This window comes from Dermacentor andersoni, chromosome 4 (genome assembly GCF_023375885.2).
Source record: "Dermacentor andersoni chromosome 4, qqDerAnde1_hic_scaffold, whole genome shotgun sequence".
Taxonomy (NCBI): domain Eukaryota; kingdom Metazoa; phylum Arthropoda; class Arachnida; order Ixodida; family Ixodidae; genus Dermacentor; species Dermacentor andersoni.
In genome coordinates this window covers 143,115,292-143,139,734 of record NC_092817.1, presented here as the reverse complement: position 1 = coordinate 143,139,734, position 24,443 = coordinate 143,115,292, and the positions used below count along the sequence as shown (strand labels likewise).

The 24,443-nt window shown below is 46.7% G+C and overlaps 1 protein-coding gene across 9 annotated transcripts in view; it reads right to left on the bottom strand.

Annotated features, from left to right (window-relative positions):
- LOC126537859 (uncharacterized) overlaps window positions 1-24,443 on the bottom strand; it is a 681,751-nt gene that overhangs the window by 216,530 nt on the left and 440,778 nt on the right. For all 9 annotated transcript variants that reach the window (XM_055074489.2, XM_055074488.2, XM_055074492.2 and 6 more), the window contains exon 3: window positions 18,195-18,287. In XM_055074489.2, coding sequence (XP_054930464.1) covers window positions 18,195-18,287 — 93 coding nt within the window. The remainder of the gene's footprint in view (window positions 1-18,194; window positions 18,288-24,443) is intronic.

Below are 24,443 nucleotides of genomic sequence, written 5' to 3'. Positions count from 1 at the left end.
TGTGAACAGCATAACGTCGCTAAGCTGGCGCTATCGAAAAGTGAATTACGTACACAGATTTCGAGGCAGCGAACCTGCGCGTACTAAGCAGACGTAGACAACTAAGGTGCACGCCTGCAAAGCGCAGCTTGCGCATTTCTTCACTCCAATCTATTCCACACAAGACACGCATTCCTCGCTCTCAAGTTAGGGGCGCCTATTTATCTCATGATTCCATAGCGATGTCGCATATCCTTCTGAGACCTGAAGATGGATTAGTGAAGCGATCGATATTCAATTCGGTTCTTAACATTGTTATCGGCCGGTATGTTACGAACATGAGGAAAAGCTCATTTCTTAACAGCGGAGCTGTATATAGCTAGGGTACCATAGTGTTTTCGCGTCCGCACACAAAAACAATCGTCATCAATGGCTCATAGCCCCGTAGAATTGAGGCTACAAGCACTCAGCAAAGTGAGGCGAATAGTGCTTCATTCTTTCTAATCACGCATACAACATACAAAACAGCATGTCGAAAACTGTCGTTATCAATGGCTCATACCCCCGTAAGCAAGCAAAAAATGCAATGGCTCATTAGACCCATTAGGTTCATAGCTACTGACTTTACGTGGGTTAGTTGCGATAACACTACCCCTGTGGTCGCTGTCGGTGATTTCAATATGTATGTGTAAGGACCGAAAAGGGAGTTGTTTACGCGTTTCGTGCTGCAGACGTATCGCTTCCGATGCCACACCGATCCGACCCAACTGACCACCCAGCGGCGTAGGTGCATCGATTTGACATTATCAAAGAAAGTGTTAGCAGTTGCGAGTATGTTGACCAGTGTATGTCATAGCAACCACAAAGTCATTGTGACCGTCGTCACTAAATGGCAATGAATGACGTCAATAAAGTCTTTACCACAAGTTTTCTTACCACGATGTTTACAGCTCCGCTGGTCATCCACCTTTGCAGGACGGAATGGCCTTTGATTTTTTTGACTACATGCGATGGTTGGATGCTGCAAGCAGACTCTCCACGTACGTGGAAGAAGTGACCGCCTGCTCGCGTTCGTTAAGATAAAAATGTTGCTTTGCGCAAACACAGAGAGAGAAAGAGAGAGAGAGAGAGGGCACGTTTTACATTATCTGACTACCATCGCACTAGCGGCATCAGGCCGATGACAAGCACATTTTTGCAGTCACTCCTTTCATGTCGCAAAGCATGTCGTCATACCCTTTTTCATAAGATATACCAATATCCAGTTTAGAAAGCTCGGTTCGTTATGGCCCCATCTTGTCGTTCAGTCCGCTTAGACCATCATCACAAGGTACACGTTACTACATTCCGCACTAACACTTTTTTTATTATTTCGTCCCGCGCTCGTCCAATGAATGGAACCACCTACCTTGCGATATCCTTTCCATTTCCGACCATGACCTATTTTGTGCACACCATACACAATAACTTACTTGATGACGCGTGAAGTGCATTTCTTTAACGCCGTTCTTCGCGTCGTACCTTTATTCGAACTTTCCGTTGAGTTAGCCTAATATTGCGTCCTTGTAGATGGATTGCAGATGTTAATACATTTGATATTTTGTTTCGTTATTTTACGTACCCCACTTCCCTCTGTAAAGCTCTGAGCGCTTGAGGGTAAAATAAGTAAATAAATAAATAAATAAATAGATAAATAAATACATAAATAAATTCCACAATGTTCCGCGTGTATCTGAATTAATATCGTGGGCAAATATTTCACGTAATCAAGTTAATTTTGAACAGGATTGAAGGCAACGCGCGATATAACGTACAAATGTTCTCGTAAGGACGCAGCACAAAGTTGCGGCGGGCGCGCGCTTCAGAAACACCAGCCGTCAGTTGGAACTCAGTCCTTCGGGTAGCGGCTGCAGCTTCAGTGCGTAAATACACGGCGCTGCAGCGTGCAGTTGCAATAGTAGGATAACACAAAACACAGGCGGAAGCTAAGTGTGACGAGCCCCAGCGTTTGTTCTTTGCCCATTTGAGGTCCCGTGCATCGCAGTAACTTTTCAATCCGTGCCGTTTTCGCAAGCGTTCGGCACCACATTCTCCATACGAAGTGAACGGTGTTAGATACGGGACCGTTTCCTGAGCCTACTTCGAGTTCCCCAGACCACATCAAATCGCACCACAGCTAATTAAGGAGCGCAGAAGCACGGATACCACATTCCTGAGGCACGGAACGTGCAAACAAGTTGGCGGACCCCACTTCGTGTGCAGCCGGTGGAGCTATTCACTGCTTGACTCTTCCCGAAAGTGAAGCGAGAGCCTGGCACTGTGGCGGGTAAAGTGGGTCCCGATGCAAGACGGCTGTAATGCGCCGTGACAACCTGGCGGCGTCGCCCCCATCCATGTATTGCGACGGCGCCTTGCAAGTCAGCAAGGCAAGACCGCAGGAAGAAGAAAGCCCTCGGACAAACACACGAGCAGCGACTCTCTTCGCCGGGTGTGACTCCATCGGACGGGCGCCTACCATTGGCCGAAAATGACGACTCTTGAGCGGGCTCACCGATTGGCCGAAAATGGCGTCACCTGAGCGGGCTTTCCCATTGGCCGAACGTGACGTGTCTTCGAGACACCGAAGGGCTTAAAAGACACAGACCGGGAGCAGCAAGAGAGCATTCCTAGAGCATTCCTAGAGCATTCCTTGATTCATCTCTTTCGAGCTTCTTGCCACGGGCCGCAGCGTCCGAGTTGCTGCCGGCCCGTAATGACTCTAAGACTGTTAATTGACGCTCACTGTAAATATTGTAAATAAACCTCCCAAGTTTTTCATACCGACGTCCTCCTCAACTCCTACAACGGGTAACGCCAGAAGTGTAACTTGAGTCGTTAAAACACGTCCAGAGTAACGGCAAAGGCAAATCGCCACCGACGTGGATATATATATAGCGCAGAGGGAGCCAATCGGCCTATTAAAAATTCAATTTAGTTAAAGTTCACGATATACTCGTTCTGGATTCGGAGCGGCAGCCTGGCCCACACGCCGCCATAGTGCGGTAGTCAGTTTCTTCACTTCCCAAAGGAACTGTGAGGCCAGCTGACGGAAGTGCGACTTAGTCGCGGACATGGCAATTTTTCCTAGCGCCAAGCTTTCCCAACGCTGAACAACCCAACGGATCTCGTTTGGTTAGTGTTTCAACCTCTCTCACATTTGTCTCGAGAATAAAGCACCTACCAACACCAGCGCACCGAAGTGGAGAGCTCCTAACGGCATCAAGTGAAGAAAGTAAGAAAAAAAGAAAGAAAATAAAGAAACAAAGAGAGGAAGAAACAAAGAAACACACAAACGCATTTTGCGCGTCTCGTCAGGTGGGACCCGGTACAAATGAGCGCGGCTGCGCTCCGTCGGTGTCGGCGTCGCTGTCGTCGCCGCCGCTCTCTGGCATCGGGCCACGGTGCGCGGGTTATTTTTTGCGTCTTCTAAAGGGGCTCGCTTTCTTATACACCCCCGAAAATAAGACGCTCCCTCGGTCGAACTCTTCGGCGCCCGCCTTGACGGCGTCTTCCTCCGTAAAAGCCGGAGTGCTTTCGGTCACAGCGAGGGCCCAGGCCTGGAACTCGTACTCAGCTCAGGCTGTACGCGTCGGCAACCACCAGGTCGGTTACCGCGAAGCGGAGACACCCGGCCGTTGTGGTCGCATTAAAGGTGCAGTGTGTGGATGAATAAGCGCGCAGGTACCATAGATAAAAGCAGGGAGGTCAAACCCGTCTGCTGCATCTCTCACACGGCGATTGTGCGCAGCAGTGCGTTCCCCACGGTACGGATAGTAATCTTCCTTGCAGCCATGTTTTAACCTCGAGTGTACCTGTATCAAGCTTAAAGAAAAATTATTTGTAACCAGATGGTGCAGCCATTCGTTTGACTCTTGCCAATATATTTCGACCAGGTTCAACACGGTGCAAGCATCTGTAGAGTGAAACCGGTAGAACAAAGTAAAGAAGATGTTTATAGAAATAAATAAAATTGGCGTTCGCCTATACGTAAAAAAGGAAAGTGACAATATTAAAACTCACGCACGCACGCACGCACACACGCACGCACACACACACACACACACACGCACACACACACACACACACACACACACACACACACACACACACACACACACACACACACACACACACACACACACACACACACACACACACACACACACACACACACACACACACATCGGGGCCGTAAAGACCGACTTGTTCCTGACTGGAAACAAAAGGCAATAGCTCTTGCTTATCGCTTCCAGAAAGCCGATAAGCAAGAATCACTGCGTTCCGTTGATTATTGCCAACAAGAGCCCCTAAATGTCATGTTTCTTCTCCCTGTTCGTTATGTTTGGCATTGCGCCTGTTCAAATCGCTTCAGTTTGCCCCATTCGAAAGACACGATTACATCGAACGGTGCACGCGTGATTTGTCGCAACGCTGCGCGGTGGCACTGGATGCTGTAGACAACGATGGCCATCGATCATGTAACGGACGCACTGCACGCTACGTCAGCAGTCATTGGACAGTTCCAGGCACGCAGCTGGTCCAGCGACACTATCGGTCCACTGCTCTTCGCAAAGTAAACACTACTCAGGTCAGATATCGGCTGACGGGTCTCATCTACCTCTCTCCATCCTTGTCTCGCCCATTTCCCCTTACACCGGAGGGGAGTAGCAGGTTGGCGACACGCTCTCAAGGAAGACCTCTCCTTCCTCTTCATTAAATCTCTTCGTCCTCCTACTCCACCACCTCCTAAGGGCACCTGCCGTTGCCATGGTAACGATTTTTTTTTATTTAAGCGCGCACACAAATACCTTCCGTACTATCTCTATAGCATATCCTCTACGAAACAAAAGGGTCTGCCGAAGCGTGCTTCTCCTCAAATAGACCCTTACTGCGGAAAAGCTAGACTTGAGTAACTTCTTTTAGATAAGCTAGCCATGCGCAGACACCTTCGTAACCTTGCGGAGGTATTCGGCCACATGAAAAAAAAAAAAAAAAAAGACGGCGTCACAGTCGGTGCACTATTTCATGAAGGAGCACGCCAGAATCCCGACATCGGCCCTCTACCCCTCCCGGCACTCGCATTCGGCGGTCGAGGTGCCCTGTCCTCAACAATTGTTTCTTGAAGAATGGGAAGACGAAAACATTTCGCAGGAAATAAAGAAAGAGAGTAGATCAATGCTTCAGGATTTTGCAGCCTGCTATTAAATTTGGTCGCCAGAGGTGCGCAGCTCGGTGCGAATTATATTTAGACCTAGGAATCCTGTATTCCGCTCCTAACGACTCACGCAGCCCTATATCTAGTTTTTGTAAGCAGCTCTGCGTGAAATGAAAATACGAAAAAAAAGAACACCAAAGCAACAAAAGTAAAACACGTGCCGCCGGCAGCTGATCGCACGCTGCTTCGATATGCTTGCGAATTTACCGCCGCACTCATTGTCGTTATCGGTGGCGGCGGTAGCGTTAGGCATAACACGTTGCACAAGCAAGTTTACTTATTAAAAAAAAAAACGCAGCAGATTCAACGAGTTTGAATCTATATACAGCAAAGCTTTGTGTGAGTTCATAAAAGATAGATGGATAGATAAACGTTATTGAAAGAATAATCAGAAGAATCGCTCATGGTCGGGGCCCCTAGTCCAGGGCTTCGCTGGCTCTTGCAATCTTCTCAGCTCTCTGTATCAACTTGAGCTGGTCGGCGAGCGTACGGGGACATGCAGGTCCATTAACCGAGACCCATGTGACTCCTGGACGGAGGTTCAGGTACATCGGGGACCCTCGTCAAGTATTGCGACTTTGTCAACCCTGTTGGCTTTCATGTTAACCATGCTGGCTGTTTGTCCGTAGAAACACCATTTGATTCCTTGTAAGTCGTATCCTCTAAGTCAGCCTGTCACAGCTTCAGTACGCCGGTGGTAGTTGTGAAAGTTTGGCTTGACTAAATTAGCGTGCGTGTTAAGGCGTGTTTATTTTTTTGTTATTGTTTCTTTTCAGTTTTTGCAATAAATTTATGAAGAAAACCAATGTTCAAGCCTGGTTACTCATTATCGTATGCTGAGTTCATAAAGAGTGGAAACGCAAATTTGTGTTTATTGAATGTCTGCACAAAATGATACGGAAGGCTTTATTCAGGCATTGAAGAGAGGCTAATGCAATGACGCCTCCGCTGCCGCGCATACGCGATGGCGACGTTCTTTCTTTTCTTTTTTTTTCTGTCCGCCGCAGAGGCCGGCGGCGCCGCTGCCACGGAGGCAAGTGCCATCTGGTGGCGGTGCAAGGAAACCAGCGGAGCGCGCACCGCGCATCCTCCGCTGATTGGTTGGCCTCTTTGGCTAGAGAAGAGCTACGCAGAACCCGCGGTTACTAAAACCTAGCGAACTTAGCAAAGAAAAGCTTCGCATTTAAAACGGTAACAGTTCGGCAAGGGAATCCTGCCTCAGTGCACAGAGATTTGCATCTGTTGTTAGATATGGAGATGTTTCCTGCGCCTACTTCGAGTTCCCCCGGACCACATCGAATCGCAGCACATTCCAGACGATCGCTCGAGCCAACAAGTTCACGTGCCAACAAGTTCTTACGCCGCCGGTAGCTATTCAATGCTTGAGTTTTCCAGAAAACGAAGGGGTAGCCCGGCATTGTTGCAAGGAAAGTGGGTCCCGAAACAAGACGGCTGCGATGTTCCGGGAAGGCCTGGCAGCGTCGCACCGGTCGCTTTTGAAGAGGGCATTTGCCACCTCAGCGGGGCCGTACCACCGGGAGCAGGTGAGCCTCGGACAATGGAGCCCAATCGTTCCCCCTTCTCCGCCTTTGAAGAGAGCATTGCACCACAGCAAGGCAAGACCGCGGGGAGCCGCCGGGTGTGACAGCACCGCACGGGTGCCTACCATTGGCCGAAGGTGGCGTCATCTGAGCGGGCTCTCCCATTGGCCGAACATGACGCGACTTCCAGTCCTCGAAGGGTTTAAAAGAAGCATTCCAGAGAGACCAGAGCATTCCCTGATTCACCTCTCTCGAACTTCTTGCCGCGGGCCGCAGCGTCCGAGTTGCTGCCGGCCCGTAATGACTGTACTAATGTTACTTGACTCTCACCTCTCTGTATATAATGTAAAATAAATACTCCCAAGTTTGTTTTTCATCCCGAAGTCCGTCCCCCAACCCCTACACTGTACAGAGAGTACCCGCTGGAAAATTGGCACATTTAACAACGCAGCTTGCCTATATCTTACGGGTCGTTAACATTTGATTAATTCAGTGTCATTACCATGAAGTATTAAGGGTACGCCAGGTGTCCCTTAGTCAACGCACTCTATTTACAACACATGCGCCACTGCCCGTGGAAAAAATGAAAAAAAGTTTGCGACGCGCGTCCCTAGAGCCATTCTGCGTAACGTAGCAGAGATAAATATAAAGAATTTGATTGATTGCATTGGAATTAAGCGATCTTAATGATTTCATACAGTGTAAGATCGGGCCAGTTGGTTTCAGTGGGAGATATGAAGCGGCACATGGAGGATTTAGACGGATATACTGATTACAATGGTTCTTTAGTGCTGGCTCTGTGCGACGAACATTATAGTAGTTAACTGGGAGAATGAGTGTCATGGACAGGTAACGTGGCAATGCGGAAACAGCCAGCATTGTATTGATTACGCCTTAGTCTATAAAACGGTCTACGAATGACTAGACCAAATGATGATAGACGAACATGGAAAGAATAGCCTAGGTACCGATCATATTAGTTTACCTTTAAAGTTTAGGAGAGATACTAACGCAAAACATGAACCATTAGCATCAAAATTTCTCAAAATGGATGAAAAGCAAATACCAGAAATCGCAAGAAAAATAGAGAAGGAAATGGAGGCGTTTTCTGGAACAGTCTGGGGTTATAAGGAACTGGTTGACGTTACGCAGCAGGAGATAAGACAGACACGGCAAGAAACTTGCCGCATTAGAAAGAGGAACCACGTAAGTGGTGGAACAAGGAAATAAAGCAAGCTATAGGAGAGCGCAAGCAGGCATCTATGGGTCATCGAAAAGCCAAAAAGTTGGTATTACACCAAGATGAGGAGCTCCTTTGGTGGAACAATCACCGACAAAAGAAAAGAGCGGCGAGTGAACTCGTAAAGGAGAAAATTAAACGCACAAGTGAACGTCGGGTGCATAACATACGCAAAACAGACAAAGGTGCACCAAAAAGATTTAGGAACTATGTAAAAGCATTCGGAGCTCCAAATAAAAATTCGCAAACGGCCATAAGGGATGAAGACGGTAACATCTACGAAGGAGACCTTGCGCTGCTACACAACAGAGACGTCATTTGGGATAACTTTTGCACGAAAGAAAGCGTACTTCAGACTGAAACAGAAGCAGCAGCAACAGAGACGCCTGAAAGATCAAAATTTAGCATAGAAAACTTTTGCTGAAAAAAAAGCTGAAAAAAAAATGTCCCTGATAAGACGACCGCAGGACCCGATGAAATCCCAATACAGTTCATCAAAAACCTTGGTCCAAAGAGCAAGGCACTGCTGTCTAATGCCATAGAACAAGCGATTAGAACGAAGAAAATTTCGGCTGGATGGAATGAAAGCAAGATGAACCTCACATACAAAGGCAAGGGTGGTAAGGATAAGACGAGCTCGTACAGGCCAATCACGGTGACAACGGTGATAGATAAATGACAATGCAAGCCATAAAATCAGAACTGTCGAAATGGGTAGAAAAAAACGATGTACTGGGGGAAGTACACAATGGATTCAGACCATGCAGACGCTTAGACGATAATTTGTCTGCACTAACTCAGTGCATAGAGATTTTAGTAGCTCAAAATATACCTTTATGGATGGCAATTCTAGATATCAAAGGAGCCTACGACAACGTAAACAGGGATTTGTTATGAGGTATTCTCAAGCTCGAAGGCATACGTGATTTCGTGGCTGCTGAGGTATATATATATATATATATATATATATGCACACACACAGAGAGACAACCGAGTACAACTTGTATGGGAAGGCCCACAATATAATGAAGGACTGAAGCACTGATGTCCTCTGTCTCCATTGCTGTTCAAGCGTTATGTTAAGGGCACACGAACACTACCGGAAAACAGTGCATTAGGGTTTCATTTATCTTACATGCGTAATGGACAAATGGTGCAACAAAAGGTCTCCGGACTGATGTATGCGGCCGACATAGTGCTACTAGAGGACAATGCAAAATATTTACAGACACTTGCGAATATGTGAGGCAACGCAGCGACAAATCTAGGCATTAAGTTTAGCAAAGAAAAACCGGGAATTATGATCTTTAATGAAGATACGAGTAATTAAGGGGTGTCAATTCAACAGCAAGCAATAGCCATAGTCAAGCTATATAAATACCTCCGCATATACATAAACAAACGAAAGACTTACTCAAGCACCCCCCCATGATAATCTGAGAATAAAAGGGAAGCGGAATAATGAAACCCAGATAATTTTGGGGCCACAGTAAATATGAAGTGGAGCGTGGAATATGGAATGGAGTAATCGTACCAGCGCTAACGTACGTTCGCAAATACCATTCTGTGCTTACAATCGGATATCTTGTCGGGGTTGGAATTTAACCAAAGATAGGCTGGCCGGTTGACTTCGGGAGCCGACGGCAAAACCACAAATGAGGCAATACAGGGTGACATGGGTTGGACCTCTTTTCAATAAGGAGAAACGCAGAGAAAACTTAGTATTGAAGAGAGACTGAGAGGAACATGGATGAAGATAAATGAGCGGCTGAAGTTCACAAGTATCGGTAATAGAAAAGCGCGGACGCAGAATGGAGGGAGAGGTCAAGAAACTTGCCAACGAAGTACAGAATAATTGAAAGTGTAAATACACAACCAGGAGTCATCAGAAAGAAAGTGAACGAAAAAAATACAGCAAATCGAATGCAAAGAACGGAAACAAATAAGGCCATGGATATTTACAAGAATGGGAAGAAATCGAGAAATTAGAAGGCGAAATTTGTACGATAACACAAAGGACAGTGTCTCGCTATTTGAGGCTCGAGCTGGCTGCTTAAGGTCAAAAAGATACCGGAGTAAATATTCCCAACAAGATGAAGCATGTGTATGCTGCAGCAAGAATCCAAAAACCACTCAGCACATCCCAATGGAATGCGAGGGGGTAAGGTGAAACCCAGTGCGACCCGGAGGTAATGTATACACCTTCCAGAAGCGTCAAAAGTGTGGCAGGTTGGGCGAGTTGGTATGTCATGACTGTTTTAGGCTTGTAGCACCCCTTCCAGCCTCATTTTCGCTCTTTCTGAGCTGCGCTACAAGCCTAAAAAAATTCCAGAAGCACTTGGATTTGATGTGTACAGAAGCATCAACCAGTCAGCTGGCAAGATAAGCTAGAGACGTTTAGAGTATTGGCAGAAAAAAAGGCAATGAAAAGATTAATACGACCGGATCCGTTACAGATAATAATCCGTTACAGATAATAGGATCCGTTACAGATAATAGGTAGCGATACAAGGTAGATAGAGAAGCCTTGAGGAAAAAATAATAGATTATTGAGATGTATACAAAAATGCTAGAATGAAAAAGACATGTACAGTATACGTGATTAAGTCAAGCAGGCTAGGTGACTATTTGTCACCGCCCCGTTTCGAAGGGGATGCCAATAAATCAGCACCACGAAGGCTTCATGCAAGGCTACCTAACATAACGCCGGCTATATGCGTCCTAGATGGTGCGGAACGATGTCGCTGCCCTTGTTCTGTGAGGTATATGCACAACTCGGGGTCTCTCTCTCACACTTCGTGGCGAAAGCAGGTTGAGTACATGCCCTACTGTGAGTACCAACCACAATGTGCAAACACACACAGCGCGCAAAACACATGCAGCCCGCAAAACACGCAGGCTCTGGTTTTCTAGGAAACCGAAGGAAACCGCAGGAGGTCCTCTCTCCAGTTTCTTTTTTTCTAGAGTACGCAGAACGAAGGTACAACAGCTGCCAGTTCCAGGCCAGTTGTCGTTGTCTTACCTGCTTCAACTCGTATCGTGCATCCAAACAAAGCATTTATCTCCTGCTGTGTTATATTGAGCACTGCTGCTGCTCCTCTTGCCAGGCTCAACCGTCTTTAGAGCGTTCCTTTCTTCTTTTTTTCTTTCTTCTGTGGAATGTTTACCACAACGTGCTGCGCTTGCCATTCTGTACCATAGTAGTGCCCTGGGAAGCGTATAGTCGCAAGTGCACGGCACCCCCAGAAATCTACAGTAAATACGGGACACCTACGTATCAGCGCCCACTCGAACGACTGCGCAATGAACTTGTTAGCGACGATGGCAGTAACTCAGTGTTCAATGCAGACGACACAGCGGTAGCTTCTACGTTTTCTCGTCGTTCAACCTACACACAGTAGGTGTGACAGCGGCTTGCGGTCGCAGCGTCACTGCTCGAAAATCTCAGAAATGAGAAAACCAAATGAGACGAACGAAAGCAGGAAGTACAGTAAACGCAAAAATCGAAGGTATGAAAAAAGGAAGTTCGGCAGCATGATGCACTCCCGTAACACGTGAAGGTGAAAGCCTGCTGCAAGATATCTGTACGAAATACCAAGGACAAGGAAACATTCCTATAGTCTACAACATATGCATGACGTAAACGGTAATACGGGGCACCCAAAGGCATTCTATTGGAGCTAATTCTAAAAGTATAACGCGCCTTACTGACAGCTGACGATCACGGAGCTATGAGAAATCGGTAAGGCGCTGAATAGCAGACAGTCGACTGGGCTGCCGCTTTCCCACTTTTATGTATGTAGGCGCGCAGGGAGCTCTGGCTACAGGAGAATTCTGTTCAACGATGATGGATTTTTTTTTTTTTTAGTAGGAAAATGTAGTGCGTCGACGCGTACATCGTTGCAACAAGGCCGGGCATAACTTGCGCAGTGAAACTGCCTGCATATTTCCTTTCTCCCTATTTTGAAATCCTTCAAGGGCCACAAAGGTCGTGCAGAAACACCCACGGAACACGGAGCAGTTAGCCAATACCATACGTGCTTGTCAAAGAAAGCCGCCCTGCATATATGCAGGTCATGAACTCTCCCGACGGGTACGGAATCGCGGGAAACCGTATAAGAGTTCAACGGCGCGCAATTCAAAGAACACACCGCAAAGCCGACGTTATGCGAACCGCGAGGACAGAGAAGAAAAAAGAAAGAAAGAAACAATAAGACCTTAAAAGAACAGAATGACAGCAGCCCATCAACATAGAGCGTCGGCGCCGTGACGCAACGTTCTCGAGGCAGGCGCAACTTTCTAGGTATAAGATTCCAATTTCGCAAAGCGAGAGCGAACACCGGAGATGCAGCAGCGATCAGGCACGCGCCCCGCATGCGAAGGCTGCACGTGGTGAGGCGTGGAAAGGGAAAAGAGAGCGAAGAAAAAGGTTACTTAAAAAGGCAAGACATCGCCAAGCGATAGCGTATACGTCTTTTTTCTTCATGCGACTATGACGTCACGACTTTGGCGTCATGACAACAAAGCATTTACTTGCTTCGTGGAGACTTCTCCGTCTCGTGGCAAGACATTTTACGACACTCTCGAGACGCACAAGGCTTTGCTGCTGATAATGCTGCAAACAGGCTCTTCCTTACGACGTCATGTAGAGCGGCCGAAGATAAATTATGATGTAAATTACACATTTGGTATGGTAAAACGCGGCGGCACCGACACGTGCGCACAAAGTTAGACATGACGTTTGGCGCCTTCTGTTCGCTACCAGAGGCATCGAGTGGTAGGCGTAGTAGAAGGAGAGGATAGACCGAGGATTTATAATAATGGTGTTTTTTTTTTTTTTTTGTAATGCGACGACATTTATATGAGCTCATAACCTCGGTTTCGTATCCCTCGGACATCGTCGGTATGAACGCCATCTACCGAATCATAATACGAGAAAAAAAAAGCGGAAGTCGTCTCCCTATAAAAGTGGCCTTTCTGCTATTGCAGGATCGTAGTTTGCTAACACAGACTAATTAAATATATAGTTCTCACTCGTATCCCTCAAGATCGAGAAAGCAATGTCACTTTCCAGCTTTCCTTTTGTTCTGCCTAGACACCAGTACACTTGCGAAAAAGGACTTCTTTCTCACAAGACACATTTATTTCGCGGCGGGAAGTACGCAGCCTGCTCGAAACAAGTTGGCTAGCTACAGTTAAAGTTAGAGTTACAGTTAGTGCGCCTCATTATATCGTGGAGTCTGCTGCTTATTATAGGCCGGCTAGGTATAAGATTTCGACTGCCGTGCCGTGCTTGTACCTTGTACCATGCCTCGCGTACAGCCAGTATCCGTCGCCACTTTGCCGATGACTGGGGGTTTAACACGTTCGGTTCGTGAAATATAACGCAAACTGCTGGGCAGCAGTTCAAATCGCGTTCGATTTCCTGCCTCGGCGGCAGCGTTCCCACTTTGAGGTGGAATTCAAAAACCCTGGTACCATGCTCTATCGGTTGCGCATTAATTGTATAACGCCTCATTCTCATTCACCTTTATTTCTGACTACAGAGAATACATTTGTACAAAGACATTACAATTTTACCTGAGTTGCTAGCTAATTGGTATATTATTTATTCAGTAATTGGTCTGCTGAACTATGCACAACTGCAAACTTGCTCTGTATCAAGAAACGCTAGTATATAGGCTATGCGTTATGTTTCCTGTGGTTAAATCAGAAATTTGAGGTATCAAACTCTGCTTAGCATGTATGAAACGTTGAGCATTACAAGGTTAAAGATAAAAAAGAAAGCAGAAAAGCAAAGAAAGAAAATACAAACACTCAGGGTGGTCGACATCTTAAATGGGAGGCCTCTCTACAGAATATTTCTGTCCAATCAAGAGGGACCCCTATAGCAGTAACTGAAGAAAGATAAAGAAGTCATCGGTGAACAAACGACGGCGCGCTACCCTGGCGCCATCTCGTAGCGGTCGTCGCCGCAGAGCGTCTTGAGCGGCACTACGCTTTTCTTTACACGTTTTCGCCATGCCCTCCTCCTCAGCTTTCCTCCTCGCGCTCTCGCCGCTTTTTTTTTCATCCCCCGCTGCACTCCGCGTTCGCTGTTTCATCAGCTGCGCTCGTTCGATTGGTTACGCCGGGAACGCCGATGCTCGACGCAGGAACGGCAGCCTAGGAGCCGCGCTCTAAAGCATATAGGTGTCGAAGGAGACACCGGTTTGTATTTGAACTAATGCAACAGAAGTCCCTTAGTGCGCAGTAAAAATGACGGACAGAAGGTCCTGTGCACGAGGTAAAGAAAACCAGAAAACATCGTATCCAGAAGCTTGGAGTGTGCCTTCGAGCAGAACCTGACAGACGGATTAAACACATAGCGCGATGAAACCTGAAGGGAAAAGCCATGCTGCAAATCATTGGATTTCATTGGACACTGTGGTTAGTGTCGGCCCGGTAACTTTGCGATGTTATTGCTCCAGTATAGGGATAGAGAAGAGTCGCGCACGCTTGAGCGGTGACTGCTCCTTAATACGTAACCATACTCCAGCTTCGCTGATACCTTGGCTAAGGGAACCCGGGCTTGATGATAAAACGACATAGTAGAGAATGAATCTATATTTCCTTCAAATAATAAATTTACATAATTAATCAATTAATTAGTCAAAATAATTTCCGGTCCCGAAGGTATTGCAGAAAGGAGTGGTATCTTATCACTTCAGACTCTTCGCTTTGAGCTGCATATGCAACTGCATTAAGTTGACACAATTCGAGTGTCGGGATTAAACTCGGATAACTTAAACGCGACGTCGCATGCAGTGGCCTACATCAGTCCAGTGGAAAGAGCACGGCCGAATTAATGCGGTTGCATATGCACCTCAAAGCGAAGAGTCTTAAGTGATAAGAACAACGGTTGCTTTTCGCCACGTGCGCGGCAATCGGCGCAACGACGCTTCAGAACATTAACGAGACGGCGAAAAGGCGACTGCGCTGACGGAGGAAGCTTTTTTTTACCTCGGGCTCAACTCCGATGCCGCCTTTTCAAATGCATGTAAAACGCAGAAACGCTTTTCTGAGATGACCAATGGCCTGATTACGATGAAGTTTCTTGCATTTGAGAAAAAAAATAAATTAAATTCCAGTGACTCTTAGAAGCGGAATTTTGATTTAGGGCCGGAATTTTATGGTACCTTTGAAATGGTACATCTGAAAAAAAGAAATACGCACGAAGATTGCAAGTTCCTAGCTCGTCACTAAGAACAGATATCGCAGTTCTGTAAACTGCGTCCGTTAGAGCATCCGAAGAGGAAACATTTGGTGCATCAATTTATATCTTACGTGAATTAGTTACATTGTTTACAATGGCTTCCCAAAAGTCCCACTCACAGATTAGTGGTCAATTTGAGCGCCATGTATAATGCACGAATTTTGTCCGCTTTAGATGTACTATAACATGCAAGTTACAGAATTATGATATCGTTTTCCATTGCTGAGTGACTGACTTGCAAACGCGATTCACGACGCAATTCACGACCTAAACAAAAAATTCGCTACCAACCGTCACTCGATTTTACGTCCTTTTTTTTCAAATGCAACAAACCTCATCAAACTTGGTGCTGCGGTTGCCGAGAAACACGATTTCTACTTTCCCGTGTAATTACATGTGCACAATGCGGGAGGCTCGGGTCGTTAGGGTTTATTAGCTAGCAGTCACGCATCACTACATAACACGGCGCGTGATCAGCCGTATACCTTAGTGACGATGCCGCGTGCACGCAGCTACTCGGTAGTCTAAAATAAATAAATAAATAAATAAATAAATAAATAAATAAATAAATAAGCACGCCCTCTGGCACGCATGCTGTGCTCCGATTAAGCACTCGTCACCCGCTTCCCTTCCATTCCCTTGTTCTGCACGTAACTTTTTGAAGAGAGGACGTGTCGAAGCGGCTGGTTCACTAAAGATGAGAGAAAGAGTGAGAAAAAAAAAAAGAAACAGAAGCGTACAGAGAGGAGCTCGTAAAGTTCCCATCCACGCCTATATAATACGTTGCATTGCGGCCCTTAGATAATTTATTCCACCTGTACAGGATGCCCATACAAACGTATCATAGAATGCGTGGAACTGGATCATTTATTTAAGCCATTAAAATAAACAAAAGAAATCCGAGGACACCTAAACACTTCTTATGATTTGTGAATGACAAAGCATTAACGTCCACTTGAACGCCGCTAAGCGGTCCTTCGAGTTATGAACTTCGCGCGGGCAAGCGAGCACGATGAGACGCCTGGCCAATTTAGCCCGGTGGGCAAGGCACTCGGCTTCTGACGTTGGGTCGTAGGTTCGAAACTCGCTGCCGCCAACGTTTTTGCTTTCGAATGTATTGTTCTTTATACCGATTACCGAGGTGAAGTTAGAACGCAGGCGAGAGCTTGCGCGGTCAAGGAGCGCGCGGATAACACAGGCTTCCGAGAGAGACGGTGACGTGGCGTCGCAACGATGCCCTCTCCCCTCATGCAACATCTGGCGCGCCAGCGCATCATCAAGTGTAACCCTTTCGCCCGCCCTGCTCCGTCGAAGCGTGCATGTCACGTGACTCGATGACGTGGCTGGAAAGACGACGTCGCTTTTCGCTCAATGGGCCATTTGATGTTCTTGCATCAATAATCAGAAGTCGCCAAAGGTGCATGCGCTTGAAATTGTTACGAACGCAAAACGTCTCTCTTTCTCTCTCTCTCTTTCTCTGGGAAAGCATGAAGAGCATACTGTCCGTCGACTAGGGCTCTTCGGTCGAATGCATGCTGTTTCTAATAGCTCCCGCTATTCGCTTCATCTACCGGCACTACAACACGAACTTTTCATCTCAACGAAAAAGTGCGCGAAAAAGACGTAGACGAGAAAGGAGAAATGACAGACACGGGCGCTACTCGCAACTAACGGTTTATTTACAAAGAAACAGAATAAGTAAGAAACAATGCTGAAAGGAGAACAAGCACCCTATCAAGTGTGCACGAGAAAACTAAAATAACATACACGTGGCAACAGCGAAGCTGGCCAATCAAGAACTGATTTGCAGAAAATCCCGAAGGTAAGACACTTCTGCCTGTGACAATGCTATCGAGGGTTGACTGATGCATCCGTCACCCTCCAAAAACATGTAAAAGGCTTCCGTTATCCCCCCCCCCCCCCGTTTTTTTTTTTTTTTTGCGCTCCGTGCCTGTACAAAATCTCAGTTTTATCAAAAATCGGTTTTCACAATCTTGTTTCTTTGGAAATGAACTGTTAGTTGCGAGTTACGCCTGTGTTTGTCGTTTCTCTTTTCTCGTCTACGTCTTTTTCGCGCATTTTTTCGTTAATACGGAACCGCACCAACTCGCCCAACTCTCAGTTTTGATGACGATTTTTTCCCCGTCTTCTCATCAGGCACCCGTTGGTATGACTCCTCTTTCTAAACGACGCGATATTGCATCCCTGACACTCCTGCAGAGTCTTTTCGACTCACTCCGGCATGATTTCCCAAACAACTGTTTGACGCGTGCTAGGCTGTCATCCACAAGAAGCCGTCATGTACTAAACATGTCTTTCATCGTCGGATCTACTTATATTTGAGCACAATTCTTTCCTCACGCGCACTGTGGGTTACGGTATCAAATACCTGAAAATATCTTAATTACCCTTGAAAGAATTCCTGAACGCCCTAGAATGTTCTCCTTTATTTGTAATTTCAACAGCGCTATTCGCTTACATGTTGATTTGTAATTATACTCTTTCTTCACTCTCGATGCACCCATCCCTGCGATAGCACTGCTAAGGGGCTGTAGTAGACATTAATTAATTAGTTAATTAATACGCAGTAAACATTGCCAACGCTAAAGCCGTGTAGATCTAGGCAAGTATATTCCCGAGCCTGCAACAGAACCAACAAACAAAACTGCTAACAAACTGCAGTCGCTGCTCATAAGCTAACTATATGATTCAGAACGGCCCCAGCGGCATGCAATCAGCGTCTGCTTCCCGCAGCTTAAAAGATGCTTCCCACACACATACGATCGCCCGCTGCTGCACGTCTACTTCCCACAAGGTTACCAGCCTCGTTATCTCGGCGCCTGCGAGCGTCACCGGCGCAGCTGAAGACAACGACAAGTCAAGCTATAAGCAACGGCAGCGACATAGGGGGGCGTTCACACTCACGGTAGCGAGGCAACGTCGCAGCAGTCCTCGTCGTCGTCCCCGTAGAGAAGCTCCCGGGGCGTCCGGGCCGAGGCCCGAGTGTCAACGCAGGCCCTGCGTACGAGACGGGATGCATACGATTAGCACCGAGGAGCTCGTAACTACAGGAATCGTTACGCACAGCTCGGCTTCAGGCACAGGCAGCAGATCGAGTTTCACGCGAAGTTCGTCGAAAACGTTATTACTTATGGAACATTTTCGACTGGTAGTTTGACAACGCTCAGGCAGCTCGAAATAGTTAGAGTAACAATATGTAACAAAGTAGGACTACGCCGACATTAATTGATACGGATTTATGGGACCACGGGAACAGAACGCATGATCCGGGAAAGCGTAACAGGCGATGGTGCATTCGGCAGCGCTACAAATGGAACAGAATGCTACCCTCATACAAACCTTTATTTCAGGAGTTGAGAGTCAAGAAACTATTGAAATATCCACAAATAAAACTCACTATAGCTGGTTACGGTTACATTCAACGTTAAACACATTTTTTTCAGAGCGGTCGTAGCCGTGAGTCACAATAAATGAAGCTTGTGATATTAAACTGGCGCTTGGGTCGAATCTCTGATGATAGTAGCCTCATCGAACACTGAAAGTCATTTTACACTTTCCGAGCAGCCGTGTACATCGATGTAAACATGCAAGGTATCGAGAGCCACGGCCGTGGTTGTTCATAGGCGCCACCAACCGAAAATGACGCTGAAGCGGTAGTGTGCCATCGCAGTGTTTTAACATAGCAACCGGTAAGGGAGCGGTAACAAACGGGAAATGAATACACGTGACCCTCTGGTAAACGGGACCGGCGTTTCTGAGGGTAAGAGGCCGGAGAACGTTACAAACAGAAACGTATCGACTAGGTCCCACAGTATTTCTAGATTAGCGGGGGGAGGGGGGTACGGCGACGGCGAATCCTGAATATCGCTTCTTCTTTAACCAGTGTTTGGATACTGCGCTATACGACCCCGTAAAATTGCCGGCAGCGGTCCGACACACGGCGTCTCAGATGCCAACAAGGCGGGATTACATTTTCCTTCAGCGAAATTGTATAGTGCAAAGTAAAAGTGAGGACGACGAGAAGAAAGGGCATTGTAATGGGCGAGGCGATAATCCCCGGCACGTTAACACGCGTCCACTGGGTTCCATTTAATAAGTAATTACCGACAATCACTACCGCCCAACGCAGCCCAACATGTTCGGCAACCAAACGAAACAGTAAATCAAAGAAATTCTCGGGGCTCCACATAATGTGGACCGGTGCTTTCCTGCCAATGTTACTGTTTCTTTTTGTTTTTTTTTTTGGTACACCATGTTGCGAGTTTACAACAGTACACGACCGGCACTTACTCTTCGGCGCAAGATGCAAAACACAGTAATGCCAACAAATCTGCTGCGAAAGCCGGCCTCGACATGCATGCACGTAAAGCTGCCTAGATGAGCGCTTTCTTGCCAGGTGTCTTTGGCAAAGAAAAGCCCCATAGACGAGTCGGAATCTATTTATTATTTATTTACCATTTATTATAACAAGGACGGTGGAACGTCATCCATGGGTAACTATATTCAAAGCACCGTTTATTCCTAATTCTATTTAATATAATTTTGTGGCATTTGCTATTCGCCGTTATGTTTAGCCAGATTCCGTGCTCTGGATGTGAAGTAGTTGAAGCTCTTCACTGCGAGCACTTTATTCAGAGCGAGCAGTCTAAAACGAAACGGAATGCGAAACCATTCCATACCCCAGCATGCAGTGTGAAGTGGAGGCACAATAGTTGTGTGCAACGAATCGCAGTACCAAAACTATAAGAAAAGCGAGTGCTAACTGCAGAAGGATCAAATGCTTGGCCAGTTGGTGTTCCGATTCAGAAGGCGGCGCGACAGACAGGAGACGAAGAAAGAAACGACGACACAAGCGCTGAGCTTTTTCCTTTCAACTTACTTTCTAGGAATCCAGAAACGACTGCGCTCTTGGCGAAATACAACTTCCAATTACCGAGATACCAGCAGAAAAATTTAGGCCACTTTTCGGGAGATTTCAAGAGAAAGAAAGAAAGAAAGAAAGAAAGGAAGAAAGAAAGAACGAAAGAAAGAAAGAAAGATAGAAAGAAAGGGAAGAAAATGCGGGAATATAGGAGTACCGCGAAATGCCGGCCGCTACTAACAAGCATTTGTACTCTCACACACTCGGACTGTAAAGGCGAAGATCAATGCAAAACATACACACACACAGTAATGGTGAATAACGTATGACACCACATGTTAACTGAAGTGAAATGAAAATCATGAGAAAACATATTTGTATATTAAGCGCCCATGACTGCTTCGCCTTGTTTCGAATATTTTTATTGGAACAATTTACGTGTTGTATCATGCTTTCACGTTTAGGGATCAGACTAATAGAAAGTATAAAACTTTTATGCGGTGCGTAGACTACGCATCTACAGGCGCGCCCACGGCGAGAATTCACTGCGTAGCACGTTTTGAGTGCTGCACGTTCGCGCAGAGACGCCTGTGTTGAGATACGGTATCCGACGCAAAATGAGGCAAATCGGATGCCCTGTCACACATATGATGTATTACGAGGAAAAATTACAGCAAACGTTTCGCTGCATTTGCTCAGAAGCACAGGCTGATCATTGGAATTCAGCGCGGTTTTAATACGGAGGCTTCTTAAATGCCCCCAGGTTATAAACACTATTATAACGATCATGTGTGCTAACTTCTTTACCTTCCCTTTTTATTACGACCTTATCGCGGCGACGGCGACTTAACCAGCTTTCTCATTTTTTTTCTAACGCTATATACCAATAATTTACTATTATGAGATTAAAACAATTACGCGTGTTAACTTCTTCTTTTTTATTATAACTTTGATGCGGCGACGCTGACGTAACCATATTTGTGTGTGTGTGTGTGTGTGTGTGTGTGTGTGTGTGTGTGTGTGTGTGTGTGTGTGTGTGTGTGTGTGTGTGTGTGCGCGTGTGCGTGTGTGTGTGTGTGTGTGTGTGTGTGTGTGTGTGTGTGTGTGTGTGTGTGTGTGTGTGTGTGTGTGTGTGTGTGTGTGTGTGTGTGTGTGTGTAGCTCACATAGAGACCGACATCTGCCTTCCACGCTGCGATCTATGGTACGAAACCCGGTCAGAGGTATTCTTGTTTTTTTTTTTTTTTGTTCTAACAACGCCAATCATCTACTATTACACTCTTATAACGATTACATGTGTTAGCTCGACCAATTATGCATTTATTTTGTAGATATATAAGGCGTCACAGGATGGACAGATTTCGCCGGGGTACCCGTCAAAGAATGCTTATACATTAAAATTACGTTAAGCGTAACTTGGGGACATAGAAGCCCGTATATTTCATTACAACGGCGGCTGTTACGGGATCGTTCACCTCTCCACATGTCCATTCATACGTCGTCTTTCCGCCCACTGTCCGCACGGCAAAGCCTAGCGACCTAATTAACACAGGCTCCGTTGTTGCTTCAGGCACATGCGTGGAGGTTGCCTGAGGGTTTCTCTAGAACTCGCAACATTCGTAAGCAGCAGCTATAAAGGATTATCTTGCAAGCGTCTCTCTCTCTTTATCACCGCGATGAAACTGCTTTTTGATACGAGAGGCTGCAACCGGTTTAGTCGCCGTAAATGTGATTCCTAAAGTGTCGCCAACGCATGCATACACATTTTGCATTATCTTTCATGTCCAATCGCCACGTTAGCGTAGTGGCGACGGCATTGCGCCGCTAATTGAGGTCGCGGGTTCGATCTCGACGGCTGCATTTCGATGGGGGCGAAATGCAAAAAAAAAAAAAATGCCCGCGAACTTAAACTTAGGCGTACGTTATTTAAGGAGCTCCGGGTGGTCAAAATTAAGCCAGAGTCTCCGCGAATACCACGTGGCTCATAATGAGATCGTTGGTTTTTGGCGCGTGAAACGCCAGAATTTAAATTTTAATATCTCGTGTACACTGCAGTACGAAATGCTTCCTTCGGCGACCTCGAATGACTCCCGTCGTGCACCGGTCAACTCCATTCTATTCCGGCGAATTTTCCGGTCTGATAGCACGCACACCTGCACCGCCTGTCATCCTCGCCCATACGTTTGCCCTTTTCACTGCGCCCGCTTCCGCGTAACCTGCTGCACGCATTGCACGGCCTGCGCAGCTCAATTTAGTCGCCGAAATATCTGAAGGATGGTTCGCTGGGCGAGCCGGTATTCCACTCCCGAAGCGAGCCGCGCTAAAATACTTAATACGAAGGCAAGAACACAGCCATGTGTCCGTTCTCCCTGCCCTTCGTATTGAGTCTTCTCACGCTGCTCGCCTGAAGAAATATCTGGGCAAACCAGCACCCATGCAAGGAATATTTTACTGGATGGGTTAGGTATTGAACATGACGCGTGTTATAGACCGATCAACAGTGGGCAAAGAAAGGAAACGCCAGTCAGAAGCCAGTGTTCCAGGAGAAAGAGAAAAAGGAAAGAAAAGGCAGGAAGGTTAATCAGGTTGCACCTGGTTTGCTACCCTACACTGGGGGAGGGGGAAGAGGTTAGGAAGAAAAAGAAAGGAAAACATTCAGCAGATACACTTAAGACAGCTTACGTGTGGAAGCGCGAAATCATTGTGGTCGCTCTGGTGAAATGTTTTCGCTAAAGATATATTCATCCGCACGTCGTTGTGCACGTTGTAAACTTGCACGGCGTTCCTAATGAGACATAATGGCAGTGGTACACCTCATTTTATACACTCATAATCTGGCGTCGAGAATGTTGTTGCAGTTGTTTCCTGTCACGTATACTGGATTGGGGGATCAGCCAAGAAATGGATACGCGGAGCGCAGCGGTGCCATTTCGTATTCAAGGATCGTTAGCCCGTGAAAGAAGGCGATGACGACGACGACCCGCACATCAACAAAAGTGTTGCGCGAGCTTTTGCATATATGGAAGACACGATTCCGGATTGTGTAAGACACTGAGAAACCTGACGTTAATCGGAGAATTTCTCGACGTGTTTTAAATGCGAAACGTTTCTGTGGTTACCTAACAAGAAGGCTGTCCGTGCGTCCGTCCGTCCCTCGTTCGCGTAAGACGATCGCTTTCAAGGTGAGCCAGCCAGCTGTGGAAGAAGACGACGTCGAACGCGCGAGCACTGTAAAATAATTTACGCCCTTAAAAGGGAGAAAGGGCGTACATGTGTCTATAACTCATGCTCTTAGGGTGTGAGTTGTATAACCGACACCCTAATGGTGTGAGTTACAGACTCATTTACACCCTTTTTAACTTTTTAAGGGTGTAAATTATTTTACAGTGAGCAGTGAGTGGCACGAGCGCGTCCCTGCGACTACGTGACGTGTGCAATCAGGCACGCACTAGGCACAGCTTCAGTAAGCCAGAACTGTGGAGCAGCCGTGGCTTCGGGAACGTCGCCACCAGATCGGAACGTCGCCACCGCAGCTGACGCCGCCACCTGGAGTAGTTTGCTTGCCTCATCAATTCACGTTGCGACGCCTTCCGCACCAGTTCGTGTCGCCGCAGCGCTGTCGCATTTGCCGCAATGGCACCAAGACGAGCGCAGACGCTGAGCAGTGCTAGGATTACCGGCAGTTTGGAGTGTGCGCGCTCAACACCACGTTGTTACTACGAGATGCTTACGCATCATCAAGATAACCTTTAAGGAGATTTTACATAATTTCTTTTAGGCTTCGCGCCATCGGCCATTTCCGGTAGCATGTTTTGGTGACGCCACCGGACTATGAAGACATATAATGTTTTCGCATTAAAAGGAAAAGAAGAACGAGTCATGCTACAAGAACTCACCGGCCCTACAGGGAAGTCCTTTGCTCCGCACTATAAGGCTGCTTTCGTTCGCTGACAACCGTCATCGTCACCAGAACTTCCACCACGACCACCGCAACCATAATCTCTGTCATCACCTTACTACTTTATGTCCGCTGCAGGAAGAACGTCCCTCCCAGTGATCTACAGCCAAGCATCTCTTGTGCCGTGAGACTCCATCCTACGTCTGTAAATTTCCAAATCTCAATAAAGCACGTAATTATTTGCAGTTATCAACTGCGCTTCTATTCCCTCGGCACCATTTCTGCTTCTTTTTTTATAAACATCTACCCATGGAAGGAGATGAAGAAAATGCTGCGCGAGCAACTTGGCAACGCCCCGATGCTGCAGTACGTAGCATGTGATGAAATTAACTGCA